Genomic DNA, 18,054 nt, shown 5'->3' with positions numbered 1-18,054 from the left:
AGACATTAATACTGGATTTGGGGTGAGGCTTGAGGGAAACAGGCTGATAAGTCACAGGCTGCCGCCAGGGGGCATTCAGTCTCACTAGAAATAGCCACTACACTGAGCACCTGATATTCCAAGCCCCTGGCTGGGGAGCCCATCTACCACATTCTGAAGCCACCTTAGCCTCCTCTTTACTTTCTTCCCCAGTGCCCAGTTCAATCCCTGCCTCCCTACACCCCAAGCTTTAATCCCATCCCCTCTGACCAGGCTTGATGGGGCTGGTCTATTTGAGGTCCTTGGGGAGAAAGTTTTCCATGGACCCAGCCTCTTTTCTTACCAGAGGACCCAGCTCTGCACGACTTCTTCACCAGTCCCTTCCACGCTTCAGTCCTGTCCCTGAGGCCTGTTCAGACAACTGCTTCGGTCCTGTCCCTGAGGCCTGTTCAGACGCCCTGCCCCTGTTGGTCCCTGGGTCTCAGCCCCAATCTCATCCCTCACTCCTCTGCTAAGCAAGCTTCCTCAGGTAGCACCAGAAACCTGAGCTAGACTTCCTTTCTCCTGGCCATGGGATTTCATTCTGGAGAGAAGGTGGCTAACCGGCTAATCTCCTCCCTAGTGTGTGAATTTTCTCTACTCGCTTCATTGTCCCAGGAACTAAGAAATCCCTACCTAATGACTTTGAAACAACCTCCCAAGCATAGAAGTCTCAGTCGAAGACAAGCACAGAGGGCCAGGACTGGTTCCCCACCTCCCCACCCTTGCCTGGTTCCTCCCCTCACCCACAGCACCAGGTACTGGGCCTATCCCTAGACCCCCAAGGACTGGCGAGGGTCCTGTAAACATATAATTCACCACGCTAGTTCCTTGGTCTGGTTTTCATCTTTTTCTCTTTTTCTCAGCTCAGAAAGCTCTTTCATGGAAAGGAATATTAGGCAGACTTATTTTTTAAAAGCTTTTTTTTTTTTTAAAGATGCCTTCCAAATTTTAGATTCAAATTCCTTAAGGAAAATTTTGATTGCTTTTCTACAAAAAAGTGAAGTGTGCATCACGAAAGCACTATATAACTTTCATTAATGTAGTTTACTATGTGCCAGGTAAGTTCTAAGTGTTTTACATATTATATATTCACTTAATTCTTGCAACAACCCTAGGAGGTAGTTATTACTAATTCTTCCCTTTTAAGATGAGGAAACTGAGGTCAAGAGAAATTAAGTGACTTACCCAAGGTCACAGAGACAGAAAGCAATGTGGGGTGGGGGTGTATGTGTTCCTCACCATCGATGCTCCCCTTTCAGAACCAAAGGTGCCTTAGGACAAGGACAGTCTCAAATAGGGCTCTCGGCAGAGGCCAAGTGTCTCCTGTCAATCTGAGAGGCCCCTGAGGAGCGATCTCTCCCCACCACCAGACTGTCAGCCATAGCAGGCTGAATCTCTTCCCCAGTGTCTTCCTCTGTATCCAAACCCCAGCTCAGAGCCCTGCTCAAAAAGGGAGTTCACACGATGTGGAAAAGAGGCCACCAGACAACAGGTAGAATAAAAACACAAACTCAAGAAATGCATTTCTCTGGCCCAGTTTATTTATCTTGGTTCACACTCAACATGCAAGAGTTATAGACACAAAGTCCCCAGGTTCATTGCTCAGCCTCACTCCCCATTCACCCACCCACCTGTCAGGAATGGAACTCTTTAGAGATAGTCAGAAAGAGCCCCCACATTTTGCAGATAGGAAGACTGAAGGTCAGAGGCAGAGTTGGTGACCTCAATGCCACTGCTCACCCATCAGGATCTTACATCCTCTTGGCTCCCAGAAGCAAAACAGAGAGCTTGGCTACCTTAGTCCTTGGCTCTCCCCAGAACTCACCAGCTCTGCAACTCTCAGAGCTTCAGCTGGAGACTGTCAATCCCCATTTAAAGGGCTATGCAGTGGTGGAAGGGGATAAGACTCAATATCTAAGAGCTTCCAGAGGCTGGGCTGACACTGCCCCCTGCTCACCTTGAAAGCCAAACTGTGGCTCCTTCTGGCCCCAACAGTCTGACTTCAGGGAAACGGACCAAACTAATTCAACATCCAGTTTTGCTAAAGCCAGAGAGACATAGCAAGTAGAGGCACAAAGAAGGAAGTGAGATTTTCCCCAGCAACTTAGGAACACCTTGTCCATTCCTTGCAAGCTTATAAGCACACATTCCTTTTCATCAGAAGCTTAAATCAATATGGTCTGCAACAGCTCCTTCGCAGTGGAGAAGTGTGGTTTGCTTGGAACTGGTATCTTAGAATTCTCATTATTCTATTCTTCACAGGATTCTGCTATCATTATACCCCCATCCCCATTTCCCATATGCCCAAAAGCAGAGTTCAAAAGGGACAGTCCTCTATCATCTTCTTCTTCTCTGATCCCGCCCCCTTCCCTGCCATGGTGTTGATCACCACCCCCAGCTCCCCTCCCTGATACTAATTCTCTACCAATCGCTCTGGCAAAATTGTGGCCAAAAAGCCATGGCAGGTCAAAGCAGCTACTACCTACATAAAATCCATCATCAGGAACAACAGCCTTAGTAGAGCAAGGCCTGGGGGGAGTGAGGGGAGGGAAAAGGAGCGGTGGCCTGGGAAATCCCAGGAGAATGGATCATCCATAACCATCAGATAAATGAAAGCAGGTATCACTCTTTCCAGGGAGCAGTGGGATCCCGTGGAGAAAAAAGGCTATGGCAGGCCATGGGTAGCATAGGGTATATGGGTAGATGGATGCCCCACATGTGCGATTGAATATATATTTGCACACACTTGCTCAGGAGTCTGCCTGCAAATACACATGCTCCTGATATATACTTCCCATTGCTGCACCTGTGCACATGCACCCCTACCCACAGGCCTGCACACACGAAGGTTCACTCACATACACCCATCACAAGACTGCACACTCAAACTCACTCATAGGCACACGCATCTTTTGCATATATAGTTGACCCTTGAACAATGCAGAGGTTAGGGGTGCTGACCCCCAACAGTCAAAAACCCATGTATAACTTTTGAATCCCCCAAAACTTAACTGCTTGTAGCCTGCTATTGACCAGAAGCCTTACTGATAACACAGTTGGTTAGCACATGTTTTGTATATGGATTATATACTGTATTCTTACAATAAAGTAAGCTAGAGAAAAGAAAATGTCATTAAGAAAGTAATAAGGAAAATACATTTACAGTACTGTATGTATATATTTGCTGAAAAAAATCCACATGTAAGTGGACCTACGCAGTTCAAATCTGTGTTGTTAAGGGTCAACTGTATATCCTCATTCATGCACATATACACACTGTTGAATACCTGTCCTCGCATGCATATACAAATTTACTCCCTCTTACATACATACTATACATACACAGATGGACACACTCATACATAGGCTTGCACTTAAGTTAGCTTGTGTGTACACACAACACACAAGGTGATGCACAGGTGCTGATTCACACATGTCTGCATATATCCGCCTACATATTAGCACATACATATTCACTTATGCTTACCTGCACTCATATCAGCTAATAATCATGTACCTGTACACAAACACACACATGCCTGCAAATATATGCATATACCCTTGCCATGCCGTGGAGGTACACACTTAACCCTGGTCCTGGGGCCTGGATGGCGCTGCCCTCTGTTGGAGACAGCGGATAAGTTCCTTTCGGTTGTCTAGGATGGTGTCAAAGCTCTCCTGCAGGCGGGCCTGCTGGTCAACCAGCTGGTGCTGCAGGCCGCGGATCCACTGGAGCAGGGCCAGGCGACGGTACATCACCAAGTGCATGTGGTGCTTCTCTTTTTCTTGTTCTTTGTAGCGCTCTTGAGCTTGCAGCTTCTGCACAGCCTGGGCCACTGAGGGCAGAAGAGGATCTGAAATGCCAGGGCCTCGAGGGGTCCCACAGGCAGGCTCAGGGCTGCTGTTAGGGCTGTCAATGCTCAGGGAGCTGCTGGCATAGCCGTTGTCCTCCAGAGGGGAGCAGACTGTGCCAGTACCACCCATCTTCTCTGGCTCAGCTCTGGGGATCTCCGCCCCCTCTGGTGGGCTGCGGACCTCCCCCTCAGGAAGTCCAGGGGCCTGGAAGGCCTGCTTGTCAGAGGGCAGCTGGGAGGAGCTCCTCCTCAGGATGGGCTCCACTTGGCCTGGCATCCCATGCCAATTCTCATTGGCATCCTTGGCACTTGCCACGAAGTTGGAGTTGCTGTCTGGGTGGAACTCAGGCTGACATACTCCAGGAGGTGGGCCTCCCAGGAACTGGCCCCCCTCAGCTACCCCTGGCTGGATGGCGAACATCTGGTCTGTAGAGGGGAAGCAGAAGAATGAGTCAGAGCAGGACAGAGTGGGGTGCCTGAGTTGAGGTGACCGAGCCGCAGGGACAAAGAAGAGAGAGTGAGCATGGCTGCTCCCTCTCAGTCCCTTTCCCTGGACTCTGGTCACACCTCCTTTCCTGGTTTTCCTCCTCTTTCTCTGACTGTTCCTTCTCAGTCTCCTGCAGAAAGTTTTCCTTCAGCTCTCTGAGGCAGGTTGTCTTCTCATTCTATACTTCTCCCCAGATGATCTCATTGCTCTGCTGTAGCTTCAAGAGCCATCACGTGTTGGTGACTCTCAGGTCTGTCTTCAGCCCAGATCCAACTGATATCCAGCTCTGCAACCAACCACAGGCTCCTCAAACTCTACATGTCCAAATCAACTCACCACTTTCAGTGTCCTCAGCAAACTGGCCCCACTCTCCATTCAGTCACTCCAGCCAGAAACCTGAGCGCATCCTGGACTCCTCATTCTGCTTCCTTCCCCCACCTCAATGGCCACCAAATTCTAACAATTCTTCCTCTTAAAAACCTCTGTGTTTATTTACATACATCTCCCCTCACTTTCACTTGGTTCAGACCACTTCTTACCTGGATTACTGACTGCCACAGCGTTTTCATTGATCTCTCAGCCTCCAGTGAAAAAATGTAAATTTCACTGGTCACAGCTCAGAGTGCCCTCCCTAAACTCCTGCTAAATCCCTACATGGCCTACAGAGCTGTGCTTCATCTGGTCCCTCTTTACCCTTGCAGACTTGCCTCTTGCCACTCTGCCCCTCCCACCATACCAAGGTGCTCAGAGATCTCGGAATGCACCATTATTCTCCTTACACAATTCCCTTTGCCTGCAATACCTTTCCTCTCCCCTCCCCCTGAGGTCCCCCCTTGTCCACCCAGCAAATTCCTTTTTGTAATTCAAAACTCGGCTCTAATATCCCCACTTCTCTGAAGCGGTCCTGATATTCTCCCCACTGCCCCAATATACACAAACAAACACAATGGACTCTGGCTTCCTCTGGGTCCCCGTCGCCCTGAGTACACACTGTCTTATTCATGTTTGTTTCTTGTCACTGGCACATAGTTGATGGTCAGTAAATGTCTATTCAATTTTTTAAAAACTCTCTTATAATAGTTTATAAATCTGGCTCCCTGACTAGACGTGGAACTTCTCCATCCTCTAGAATATTTGCAGGAGCCCGCATGGAGCTTGGCACTAAGCAGGTGTCAGACCATAGTTGTTGAAAGAGGGAGGGGACTGTAGTGGGCTATCTATGCTCAGGAAAAAGGGGCCAGTAGTAGTAGGAGGCTTCTGCTGACTGCTCAAGGAGAACCCCACACACACACACTAACAAGCCTCTCTTAGGACCTTCTCCCCTTCCCTCCATGCCTCCTATCTTGTGTCCCTGCCTGTAGCTTGCTCCAACCTGAGGCCTGGAGGGAGGGCAGACCATACTCCTAATTCCTCCCCAACAATCGGCTTCTACCAAAATTAGGGTTCGAATTGGCAAGAGGTTTCTACTGACCACATTATCAGTAGGATTAGAAAAATGAGGGATCGGTAAGAGTGAGGGATAGTGGAAGTGGCAAGGACCCTCCCCACATCCAGTAGTGGGCAGAAGCCTGGGGGGAATGGTGTAAAGGGTGAGTCTTTTATAACCTACGAACTCTCAGCTAAGCCAGGTGCCTGGATATCTTCCCCACCCAAATGTTTTCTTTTCCCTAAACTTGGGCGGGGCCGTGAGGGAAGCTGGGATGCAACAGGGGTGGTGCTGCGAATAACAGGGTTCTCGTAGACGGTAAAATGGGAACCCAGACACCCCAGGATAAGGCTTCTCTCCAAGCTAATCTGCAGTTGGCGGGGGTGGGAGTGGGTGGGTAGGGGGAAAGTTAGCTCTGTAAGGAGGAGGAGAAGCGGCCTCCCTTCCTGCTTGGCCCTGCGGAAGAGGGAGGCTATCCCCAGAGCAGGATAGAAACCATCCCTCCCTAATCCCCTCGTATGCGGCAGCTGGGCGGAGGCTGCGATTTCCCTCTGGTCCGCAGAGCCCCCCACCCTCCCCGCCCTGGGCTCGGACTCACCGCCTGGAGGCGTCCTCTCTGCGCTGCTGGCTCTGGTGCTGCACTCCCGGCGGCGAGAACTTGACCCTCCGGGCTGAGGGGTCCCTCGGCCTGGACGTCAAGAGGGACCTGGGCGTGGGGTGCGGGGTGCGGGGTGCCCGAGAGCGCGCCCAGCCCCAGGCGCGGACTGCGGAGCCGGGAGGTGTCAGCGCGCGGGGCGGGGCGGCCTGGCCCACGTGGGCTGGTTCGGTTTCCTGCCGAGACGCGCGCGCGCGTGCGGGGGGCCAACGCAGAAACCGCTTCCCCTCCTTCCCCTCCTTCGCCTCCCGCAGCCTTGACCCAGGCCTGTAGGTCCAGTTTTATTTCCTAACTGCATTCACTGGGCCTCTCCGATCGGCTTATCTCACCGCAGATACAGTGACGTTTTCAAAATGAAAACTGATCATGTCACCACCCTCCTGCTGAAAAACCCTCATTAGCTTCCCCGTTGCAGGGTAAATCCTTAAGGCAGCAGCAGCCTCAGGCCTCTCTGAGCATCCTACCCTATCTGCTTCTCCTGCTTCAGCCCTTGCGCTCCACCTCAAGCACTCGTGCCTGACGCTTGCTTCTTTCTGCCGTGGGGATTTTGCACACATTATATCCTCTACCTAACGTTCTCTTCCCCTCTCTCATATTTCAGATCTCTTCTCAGATCAACCTTCTCTGACCCCCTTTTATATCATCCCTGGGCACTTTGTTCCTTTTCTTCATAGCATCTATCACAAATTGGAAATTATGTATTCATTTTATGCTTAATTATTAAAGCCACGTATGAGAGCTACGTTTTTAAAACTTTTATTTATTTAAATTAGTTTCAAGTATACAGTACATTGGTTAGACATCTGTATTGTTCATAAAACGATTCCGACAATTGCTCCCTCCCTCCCCTGGCCCTCCATTTAGCCATCATATTAATGCTGACTGCATTCCCTGTGCCTTACTCCCCATCCTCGTGCCCAACTACCAACTACTAATTTGTACTTCTTTAACCCTTCACCCAGCCCCCAAAACCCCTCCCCTCTGTCCGTCACCAAATTGTCCACTATATTTGTGAGTCTGTTTTTGATTAGTTTGTTCTTTTTGTTCCTTAGATTCCACATATAAGTGAAATCATACGGTATTTATCTTTGTCTGACTTATTTCACTCAGCATTATAACCTCTAGGTCCATCCATGTCGTTGCAAATGGTAGGATTTCAATTTTTTAATGGCCGAGTAATATTCCATTGTATATATGAACCATCATTTCTTTATTCTATCATCTGTTGATGGGCATTTAGGTTGCTTCCATATCTTGGCTATTGTAAATTGTGCTGCCATGAATATTGGAATGCATAGATCTTTACGAATTATTGTTTTGGGGTTTTTTTGGATAAATACTCAGAAGTGCAATTGCTGGGTCAAAAGGTATATCCATTTTTAATTTTTTGAGAAACCTCCGTACTGTTTTCCATAGCAGCTGTACCAATTTGCAACCCCACCAACAGTGCATGAGGGTTCCCTTTTCTCCACATCCTTGCCAACACTTGTTTTTTGATTTATTGATGATAGCCATTCTGACAGGTATGAGAAGATATCTCGTCGTGGTTTTAATTTGCATTTCTCTGATGATTAGCGACCTTGAGCATCTTTTCATATGTCTGTTAGCCATCTATATTTCCTCTTTAGAGAAGTATCTGTTCATGTCTTCTGCTCGTGTTTTAAATTGGATTGTTTGTTTTTTTGTTTTTGAGTGAGAGCTACATTTTTAAGAGAAGAAAGAAAATCTGCTTTGGGACAAGCATTGGGCTACTGTCCCCAGGCCAGGGTGGCTTCCCATAGGGTAGGGAACACCTCCGTGACCCCAGTGCAGTGAGCTCTTCTCAGTTTCTACTTACCAAAGCCTGATCCTCTCATTCCCTTCCTCTTTGGGGTACAGTTTGGGGGCCCAGTTTGCAATCAAAAGAAAAGAGTAATGGCTGACTTTAATGATAGAAACCCAAACACTGGCTGGTATTAGGGAAATTAAGGCTTCTTAAATTAAGTTCTTTCCCTAAGGCAGCCCCAGAAAGACTGGACAAATTTAGGCTTCCAGGCACATAAGCTCCCAGGAGGTCCCTTCCACACCCCCATTTTACTGAGTAAACTATGCAATTGGCTCCACCTTCTTCATGTACACCCACACCCCATTTCAAAACTAAACTAATATGGATTCATCTTTGAATCATAATACATTTAAAATACCTTGTCTTTCCCTCTTTTCTCTCTTTTGCTGTTTTTGTTGGTGGTAGTGGTGGTGGTGGTTTTTTGTTGTTGTTTTTTAATGAGGAAAAATTCCAGTCTGTGATCTCCATGATATGCATCCTCTTCCAGTTTCAACTTGATTCCAACTCATTCTGCAACCTAGAGACTAAATGCCAAATTAAACCACGCCAAAGAATCCCGTGTACAAAAATAAGGAAAATGGAAGGCTGGGGGAATCCTACGATTATGACAACTCATAATTTAAGAGAGAAAAGGAAATAAAAGGGAGAAGGCAAAAGTAATTCAACCTTTGGACACTCTTCCAGCTAAGAATATATAGGCAGAGACCTCAGCCCTATTTTTACATTAGGTCCTCAGGCCTAACTAGTCTTCCCTTTTCCTTTATGCTCTACAAGTTTCCCTTGCCTTTCGCCAGAGTTTTCTTCCTAATGAGGTGATCCAAATCCTCACTCCTACAGGCTCTGGGCTTCAGTGGTCTAGAGTTATACAGAGCTTCCCATTCCATAAAGCCATAATGTAATCTGACTAATTGGTGGGCCCAGAACAGTTTCCACCTCTCCTTTGGCTCTATCTCTCCCAATTCTAACCATGTGGGTAAAATGGGAGACTGATGAGTCCAGAGATAGGAATCTCCACTCCAGATGAGTCAGTCAGAGTCCTTCTCTGCAACTTTCTGAAATAAAATTAAAGACACAGGAGGGAAGATATGAGCCTAGGGCTATAGCATTCACATTCCCTGACGAGTAGAAGTCAGTTTGTAGTCGGAGAAAATGATGCTGACACACAGAAGCAGAGACAAAAGACAAGTCCTGGTGATGTTCCAGTCCCTGTGTCCTGAGGCCTTTGTATACCTTTCAATAAGACCTTTATTTTGCCATGCCTAACTTGAGGGGACTTTCTTTCACTGGCAATCAAAAGAATCCTGATTAATAGAGCACCCACTCATGACTTTTAACCCCCATTAAGTAGTAGCAACTCTATTTCCCCTTTATCAGTCCAGCCTATACTATGACCTCCTTTCCTCTATTCCTCTAGTATTATGAGAAGCTGGAAATGCAATAGAATCATCTTTGTGTTCCCTGACTGGAAACATTTCTCCCTAGATGCTGAAACCTCTTGGTCTGTGGAATCTAGAATGTCAGAGACAGGAAGTAAACTCTTTGAGAAAGTCATTAGGCAAAATCATGGTAAGGTGCCACACCTACCTCGACCTCTTCGTGTATGTTCTGGCTACAAAAGACAAATAATTATATAGATTGTTGATTTAAAGCCTATATAGTACTCAGCAGAGCAGCCAGCACCCAACCTGGCATAGCTGAGTCATCAATTGTTCATTCCATTGTTCTATATCTAGATGCTGTAAATAACATAATACCTGATAAGTCCAATGAATTCCAATGGCATCAGGTTATAGTCTCTCTTAGTCAAGGGCAATGTTGTATGGGATACAGTAACATTTTATAATTAACGAAGTACTCATATAGTGGGTCTGGCCGCTCCCTAATTTTCAAAGTGCTGGGAGCCTGGAGAATTGGAAAACCCAGAACGGCAGAGGCACCTATGTCTACATGACCACAGAAAAGCAGATATATAGATAGATGTCTGTTATTCATTCACCAGAAGCTTCCTCAGTCAGGATACCAGGGAATCAGTCATGCTAGGTGAAGGGGTATCTGTGGCTACTTAGATTGCAGAGACTTAATTAACAGGGACACCCAAATCACCAGAGATGGTCAGTACCAGCCTGAACAGGGCTGTGCAGCAGGCCAGCCCATCATGAAGATCCAGCAGTGGGCAGTGAGTAGATATCTTGGCAAGGAGACAGATGCCAGAGCCAAGAGAGGCTAGCAGCAAGTAGCCAGAGCCAGGCAAGGAAACAAGAAAAGACGAAAGGAATTTCTACTCCAAGAAATAAGACAGGCATGAGTTTCTCTGTAGATGAATAATTTTTCAATGTCTGTCCTTCCAGGAAGAAAGAGGTGGGTAGGATCAAGGTGTTTCAATGTCAAAGACCCGCCCCTTCCTGTCCATTTATTCACATTCAGCACACAGCTATAGAGTGCTTCCTTTTCGTCAGGTACTGTACTGGGGATTCAGAGCAGGATCAGAACTGGCAGTGGCCTCAGGGAGCTCCCTGTTTAGAAAGGGAAATGAAAAAAGGCGGGTTATACAATGGGATGGGCCCTGCAACATAGCTAGAAGGCAAAAGTAAGGAGCACAAAAGACGGTAAGGAAAGGCTTCACAGAGGTGATATTTAAGCCAGGCTTTGAAGGATGAATAGAAGCTCACCAAGAGAAAGCAGAAGGTAGAGGAGACTGTATTTGGTGTGTGTGGTTAGAGTGTTCAGACAACACAGAGGAGGCTAATGTGACTGGAGCTTGGGGAGAAACAGAGGTAGGAGATGAGGCTGGAGGATAAAGTGGGCCAAATGGTGAAAGGTCTTCACCACCATTCCCAGGAGTTGAGGCTTCTTCCTAGAGGCAGCAGGGAAATGACTGAGGAAGCCCCCAAAGTGTCCACATCAGAACAAAGCACAAGCTTCTAGTCCTGGAGTACAACCTACATTGTTACCTGCTTTCTTCTCTTTTCCTGAGCCCACATTATCTGCCAGCCTCCTCACTTGGCTTTGGGAACTTCAGCAAATCAAATCATTTAAACCTTTTTAGGTTAAATAAAGATAATATGCCATGAACATTGATAAATAACATTATAATGTGAACATTGTTGCTTGGGCTCCCAGGACCAGGCACAGCCCCGAATGACCTTTGGCACAGCAGAAAGCCTTTGAGGCAGATTAGAAGGAAAATCATTCTCCAGAATTAGTTCATCTTGGGAAAGGAAAGCCCACAAAGCTGATGACCTCATTATTTTTTTCATCCATTGCTCCTCTGCCTCTAAACGTGAAGTGCCACTCTAGCCTACCCAGAAATTGCTGTGTGATTAAGACAGGTCATTTCCCACCCGTTTCCTCAGCTGTAAAGTGGAGCAAGAGATATACATCAGATCTGAAATTTAAAAAAATTTTTGAAGCCTTACAATCTTTTATTTTCAGGCAAACTCTTAGCAATACACCCAGTCTGAGATCTTCTCTCCTCCCCTGAACCCTCTGCTGTAAACGGCTCCTGAGGGGACTGTGATGAAGCTTTTAAAGCTCAGTGGGACAGTTTCAAATCCACTGCACCACATGAATCTAAGAGATGAATCCCCACCCACCTACCCTCCCACACCTAAAGGGAAAAAGGAGAAACTGAGGAGTGTTTTGGAGCTGCTGGAAGAATAAAAGGTAGTGTGGACTCCTTCTCTCCGATGCACCCTTGTGATAAATGCAGACCAAGTGCTAAGTGGTCTCTCCGAAACCACTCTTCCACCAGGAGCCCAGAAAAAACAAATCCAAGTTTCCGAGGCTGCTGAACACCCCAGAGCACACAACAGAGAAGCTGAAGGAGGAATGAGAGAAGTGGGAGCCTGTTCCACCCCCTTCCTAGCAGCTGCCTCTGTGGGCTCCATAATCCACATGCCCTCTCCCCACCCCACCCTCTGGCCGCCCACCTCTCCTCCACCCACCCCATTCATCAGTAGGAGGGCTCAGTATCAGCACAGCTTTTCAGGGCCTGACAGGTCCTTTCTGGGTGTCCCCCACATGTAACCACTTAACCTCCAGCACAAAGGGCCAGGCTGAATGGACTTGGAGCCGGTGGCTCGTGCAGAGGAGGAGGCCTCAATAGGATTTGGGGAGCTGGGTGTATAAACCGCTCTGCTCCAGCAGCCCTCAATGGAGGAGCTGAAGTCGGGGCATGTGCCGAGGGGAGGAGCCCGGCAGCTGCATCCCGCCCCTGAACAATGATTTATTCATTCCCCTGGCTCACACAGAGAAAACAGGCTGGGGGAACATGGCCCCACAAATCGCCCTTGGCCTCAGCTGATTCCCATGGCAATCATCCCAGTTAAGAGGTTAAGAGCGCCAGCTCCTACTTGTGATTTATTGCCTAAAGCCTGCCCTTCCTCTTCCCTATAAGGAAGTAGAGTACATTATGGGAGGCCTTTAGTATCCTGAGGGTCAGGCAGGCAACCTTTGAATTGGGTCCACCCAATCTCAATCCCTCTTTCTGAGACTTTACTGACCAGGTTTTTCTCTCACCCATTTCACAGCTAGAGAAACCAATGTAGAAAAAAAAAAAAAAAAGTTTGGCCTGACTCAGGACAACCCTGGGGGTGGGATGGTGTGGGGAAAAATGAAAATAGGCCTGGAGTTGGGGAGCTTAGCCTAGAAATAACTGACAGGTAATGAGAATGCAATAAAGGCTTGCTGGAAGAGTTAATGGCTAACGAATAATGCCATGTTTGCTGTGCCCATTTCTCTCCCCAGCCCCATTCTGTAGCCACATCTGGCTCTGGTTCCTGGAAGAATCTCTGGGAGTACTTTTGGCTTTAGGGGACAGAATGAAGATAAGTAAACAAAAAATACTATAAAACCTGTAGAATAAAAAAATGTCAAGTAGGTAGGTGGTTTCGAGAAACTAAATTGTGACAAGAATAAACGTGTTCTTGCCCTCTCGCCTCCATATCTCATGTTACCAGGGCCAGATCACACACAAAACATCATCATAATAAATAAAACTAAAAATCAATAATGTTAGCAGAACAGGGAGAACCAGATTGAAGTGACCATCCTCAGACTGGCTCCTGGGCCTCCTGGCCCCAAGCTCATAATTACCCTGTCACAGAGAAAACAAATCTACTGAGGGTAGTAAGTGTGGAGGGCTGGGAGATCCTGGGCAAGGAGGTTGCCCAGCTGAGGAGGGGGAAGGGGTTGCAGTAAGAAGACAGATTGGCCTTAGATGCTGGGGGATTGGTGCTGTGTGGGAGCTGGGGGTGTTGAGATTGACAAAATTAAGGTCTAGAAAGTTTCAGAAAGTTTTCTCCCCTTAGACAGGAGGGTGGACACACTAAGGGAGGGATCCTGCCTAATACTGACACTTGTAGTGGGAGGGGAGAGGGGACCGGAAAAAGTCCTCAGCCCACTTCGCTAAGCCTCCGGAGGGCACGTTGCTTTGATGCTGCTGCCCTCTGGTGGACATTAAAAAAAAGCATCAACACCTCCAATGCTTGGAAACAAATGATAGAAACTGCCAAGGAGTCTGTCGTTTCCTGTCCTAAAGCCTTGGCCACCAGGATTAGCACACTTGCAGGTTGGCTTTCCCAGGAAGCAGACTCAGTTTAGCATGCAGGATGTTTATTAAAAAGTGCTCTTTGGATCAAAATCTGTAGAAGGGAGGAGACAAGCTGAACTTCCATACAGGCCCATGATAATCTCTGCTAACCCCTAGGGGAGCTCTGAAGAGAGAATGGCCCTTCAGAATTGTCCTGAAATGAGCTGAGGCCAGGTATTTATACCCTTGTTGTCACTGGATGTGGGCTATGCTGAAAAGGGGCATGACTTTGGGCAAGGTGTTCTCTGCAGCTGAGGCAGTCCCCAAAGGGGCTGACTGGTTAAGGCTGTCTGCGGGAAGTGTTCCCAGTAGCTGGCCCAACAAGGCCTTCATCGAAGAGGGATGGGGTGGTTCATCATGAGGTTTACTCTGAACACCACAGATACTCACTAAACATGTGTTAAATGAATGGCAGAGTTAGGTCATTTCTCAGGCTCCAGGCCCAATGAGACAGCCCAAAAGTCTCAGATATTCGAGCTGTTATACTCTGGCCTTTGGAAATGGTCAAGGGAGCCTTAATGCTTGGATTCAAGGATTAATTCATTCAACTGACTTTCACTGAGTTTTACTCTGTGCTAGGCCTGGAGGCAGACACTTTACAAATGTCTTTTTATTTAATCCTCACAACTGTGGCACTAGTATTAACTCAGATTATTCAGATGAGATCAAGTTATTAAGTGGCTTTCACAGTCTAACAACACTTTTAAAAAATGACACTCACAATGAGACAAGTGCTACTGCTGCTGCCAGATCCTTCCGGCCAGAAAGGGTCTTGGCTCTGTTCCGTGCATGTGCATGTGTGTATGTAGAGAGATGGCTTTTTCTCTGCCTTCAGCCAGAACGTTTCCTCTGTTGCAGCCAAGAACTGTGCCTCCATCACTTGCTGCTTCAATTCCTTCCTAATAAGGTTGCTGCTCTGCTGCTTGGAGGTAGCAGAACCATGGGTTTTAACATTCCTGGTTGTAACCAGAGCCAGCTCCTTCCCTGGATATTTAATGGAGAGACAACCCCTAATCTCCAGTGTTCTTTGGCCATCTGATCATTGGGAAGTTATGAAAGGGTCAGTTCTTCTTCTACATCTAACTTTCCCAGTTGCTGTGATCATTTTGAGATAACAACACTGAAGGGACAAGAAGTGGAGGTTTCTGCTCCAGAAATCTCTCTGTACCCTGTACCTCTTGCTAACCCACTGGCTCTGTAGGAGGTGAGAGCTGGAGAGACAGAGAAAGCTGTCAGCTGTTCTATTATAGCCCTGACAAGTTCTCATCCTTGGCCAATTAAACCTTTCACCACTCCCAGCCACCAACATAAAGATTTTAGTTTTCTCATTTATATTCTAATCATAAAGAACTTGAAGGACAAAGAGGGGGGGGTGGGGAAGCTTGGATGTCATGTATGGGCTGGTCTGGCCCAGGCAGAGTATATGTAAAAGTACTCAATACTCTTCACCCTCCAACCACACACACACACACACACACACACACTGCAGCATGCTTCTTTCCTCCTGGGCCCCCAGAACCTAATTTTTCACATTTGGAAAACTCAGATGATTTTTGCCTGGGTCCATCTGGTTTTCCAAATAACCTGTCTATTTGATAAATAACATAAGTTAAATTAGACAAGACAAAGAGAGGGGTGGGCAGTCAGCTATTTTCCTTCTTTCAGCCTCTGAGAAAAAGAGAGGTGGAGGATGAAAAATCTACACAACTCACTCCCAACCCTGCCCCAGCACTTTCCACCCCTTAGACTAGGCCCAGTGATTCTCCAGCCTGGAGATTGGAGCTGCCTCTTCACCCCCACCTCTAGCCCACCAGCTATCAAGAATAACATTGCCATTCCTTCTAGAATAAAGGGAAAGAACCCAGGTGTCCAGCCTCATAGTTTCTGCCAATCACCCTTAGGCTATGCTACTTGGAACCCCCTTTTCCCATTATGTATCCCACCACAGGCAAGAACTAGATCAATAAACTGAAAATGAAAAATCTTTAAGGTGAAAAAAGAGAACAGAAAGAGGAGACGTGGGTAGTACAGCCTAAGATGATACAACTACTTGGGACAGAGATATCTGGTACGTCGGTCTCAAAAAATAAAATCTGGGGTGACGTCAGCCATATGCAAAGATGTACCTGTTTCTCCAGCTCACTGTGAGAGTACAGATACACGAGCAGATCTCCATCCCGACCACCCTCGCAAGTCCTGGCACAGAGCTAGCCATCACTGGTCCTGAGATCGGCCCATGGGCTGGAAGCTGTGGAGGCTGGTGAGGCTTGGCATCTCCTTCCCACTCAGCCAGACTATAGAGAGGCATCAGCACCACTCCTTCCTCAGCAGTGGATTAGCCGACATTAGCTCTGCCTTAGTCATTTCACATTAATTTGTCCCTTTGATCCTAACCATCACCCTGTGAACTAAATCAAGCCATTTCACTTTAGCCTCATTTTCCAGTTAAGGAAAAAAATTCAGAGAGAATGACTTATCCAAGGTCATGTCACTTGTCAGTTGCCGAGCAAGGACTTAAGGTCTCACATAGCAACCACCTCTATTCTATCCCACACTAGAAAGCTTCTTTGTAGGGGATTCAGCTGCAAGCTTTTCACCATTAACTCTTCCAGGTTTCAGATCACGTATTGCTCAATAAATATTTATTGAGTTATTCTATGTGCCAGGCATGGCACACCCAAAATATACATTTTCAGTAACCTGGCAAGTTATGAATCTTGGAAGAGGACATTGGCTACTGAGCTGGAGGAAGTGAGCTGATTTAAGATGTAATTCAAAGGTAGTTGTCTATGGCCATGCCACCCTGGACAAGCCCGATCCCATCTGATCTCGGAAGCTAAGCAGGGTTGGGCCTGGTTAGTACTTGGATGGGAGACCACCTAGGAAGACCAGGTGCTGTAGGTGTAAAAATTTTAAAAAATTAGGGATTGTAAGCTGACAAGGTCCTTGCAATCTGTGAGGTCAACCAAGGGTTGCCTCGCCTAAAAAATAAATAAAAAAGTAGAAATAACAGGCCCTAGAGACTGATTATGGGAGTAAGGAAGTAGGTGTCAGGAATGCCTTTCTAGTTTCTAGCCTGAGTGACTGGGTGTGGAGGTACTTTTTACTGAAATGGGAAACACAGGAGGATTAGCAGGTTTTTAGAGAAGATTACATTTTTAAAAATGTTAACTTTGAGAAGCTTGAGACAACGGGCCTTTAAGGAGTGGTCCACAAAACATAATGTTATTGTGACATTGGCGATTTCTTATGGTTACGGAGTAGCACTTGACATAACATATTCACGTACATTTTCAACTTAAGTTTCACAGCAGCCCTGAGACAGGATGAATTACTATCCTCATTTTACAGATAGAAATGGAGGCTCTGAAAGGTGTGGTATTATTCATTCAACATTTACTGAGCAACACTACATTCCAGGCCATGTGCCAGGCAGTGAGTAGGATACAAGGTAGAAGATATAACACCATCTCGACGATGATATAATCAGATATCATGACAATACTCCTCCCAGAAGCACTCTCCCTTATCCTTAGATGCGCAAGTCTCAGGACAGGAAGCCCTGTCAGTTAGACAACTCTAAGAGATAGAGATCAAAAATACCCAGTCTGGGCCATTAGACATTCTCGAAGTGGAGTAAAGTTTGCAGAGAAGCAGTGAAGATAAGGGATACATAGGGAGCTGAGCACCTTGTCTCTATAGGGCTTTGGTGAACATAACCTGGTGCTTAATGGAAAAGACCCTAGAATGGCTTATGCAATCATGGACACAATTAATGAGATCAGAGACCTATTTAAATGAAGTAAACATCATATGTCCCTATGCTGTTGTGTAGAACAAGGAAGAGGTAAAAGGACTGAAACTGAGCATACTCTGTCTCCCGGACTCATATCCCTCCAGGTAGAGCTAGTAGAGTATGAGACAGAGTATGCTCAGTTTCCAAACTAGTAGAGCTAGTCCTAGCAGGAGCCATAGAAGCAAGTCATGGGGCCTCAGTTTCATTAAAACAGAGCTGAAGCTGATGGCTCAATGCTTTGGACGTAGGGCATATGAGTAAGGTCACAACTCTCCACTTCAAATCTGTTATCAAGATCAAGGCTTAGTTTAACTTATGACAGCTATGCTGGCATGAGGAAAAATGACTCAGACCTTAAGATTCAACTTTTCTTTTTCCAAAGAGTGCTTTCTTTCTGGAG

At 46.8% G+C, this 18,054-nt stretch overlaps 1 protein-coding gene and 1 non-coding gene across 2 annotated transcripts; one reads left to right on the top strand and one right to left on the bottom strand.

Moving 5' to 3' along the window:
- Window positions 1-1,540: 1,540 nt before the first annotated feature.
- On the bottom strand, window positions 1,541-6,605 carry CUNH1orf216 (chromosome unknown C1orf216 homolog). Its single transcript, XM_039851098.1, has 2 exons — window positions 6,387-6,605; window positions 1,541-4,301 (listed from the first exon to the last, which is right to left on the bottom strand). Exon 2 carries the CDS (start codon window positions 4,294-4,296, stop codon window positions 3,607-3,609), a length of 690 nt encoding a protein of 229 aa, XP_039707032.1. The 5' UTR covers window positions 4,297-4,301; window positions 6,387-6,605; the 3' UTR covers window positions 1,541-3,606.
- Window positions 6,606-16,643: 10,038 nt separating this feature from the next.
- Window positions 16,644-16,762, top strand: LOC120593313 (5S ribosomal RNA). Its single transcript, XR_005650342.1, has one exon. It is a non-coding gene; the product is annotated as a 5S ribosomal RNA (ribosomal RNA).
- The last annotated feature ends 1,292 nt before the right edge of the window (window positions 16,763-18,054 follow it).

The sequence above is a fragment of the Pteropus medius genome, unplaced genomic scaffold (genome assembly GCF_902729225.1).
Source record: "Pteropus medius unplaced genomic scaffold, Ma_sr-lr_union100, whole genome shotgun sequence".
Taxonomy (NCBI): domain Eukaryota; kingdom Metazoa; phylum Chordata; class Mammalia; order Chiroptera; family Pteropodidae; genus Pteropus; species Pteropus medius.
This window is presented reverse-complemented; position numbering and strand designations above follow the sequence as displayed.

What these genes read in the sequence shown, in the direction of transcription:
- CUNH1orf216 (XM_039851098.1), bottom strand. Translation starts at nt 4,296, where the DNA reads ATGTTCGCCATCCAGCCAGGGGTAGCTGAGGGGGGCCAGTTCCTGGGA.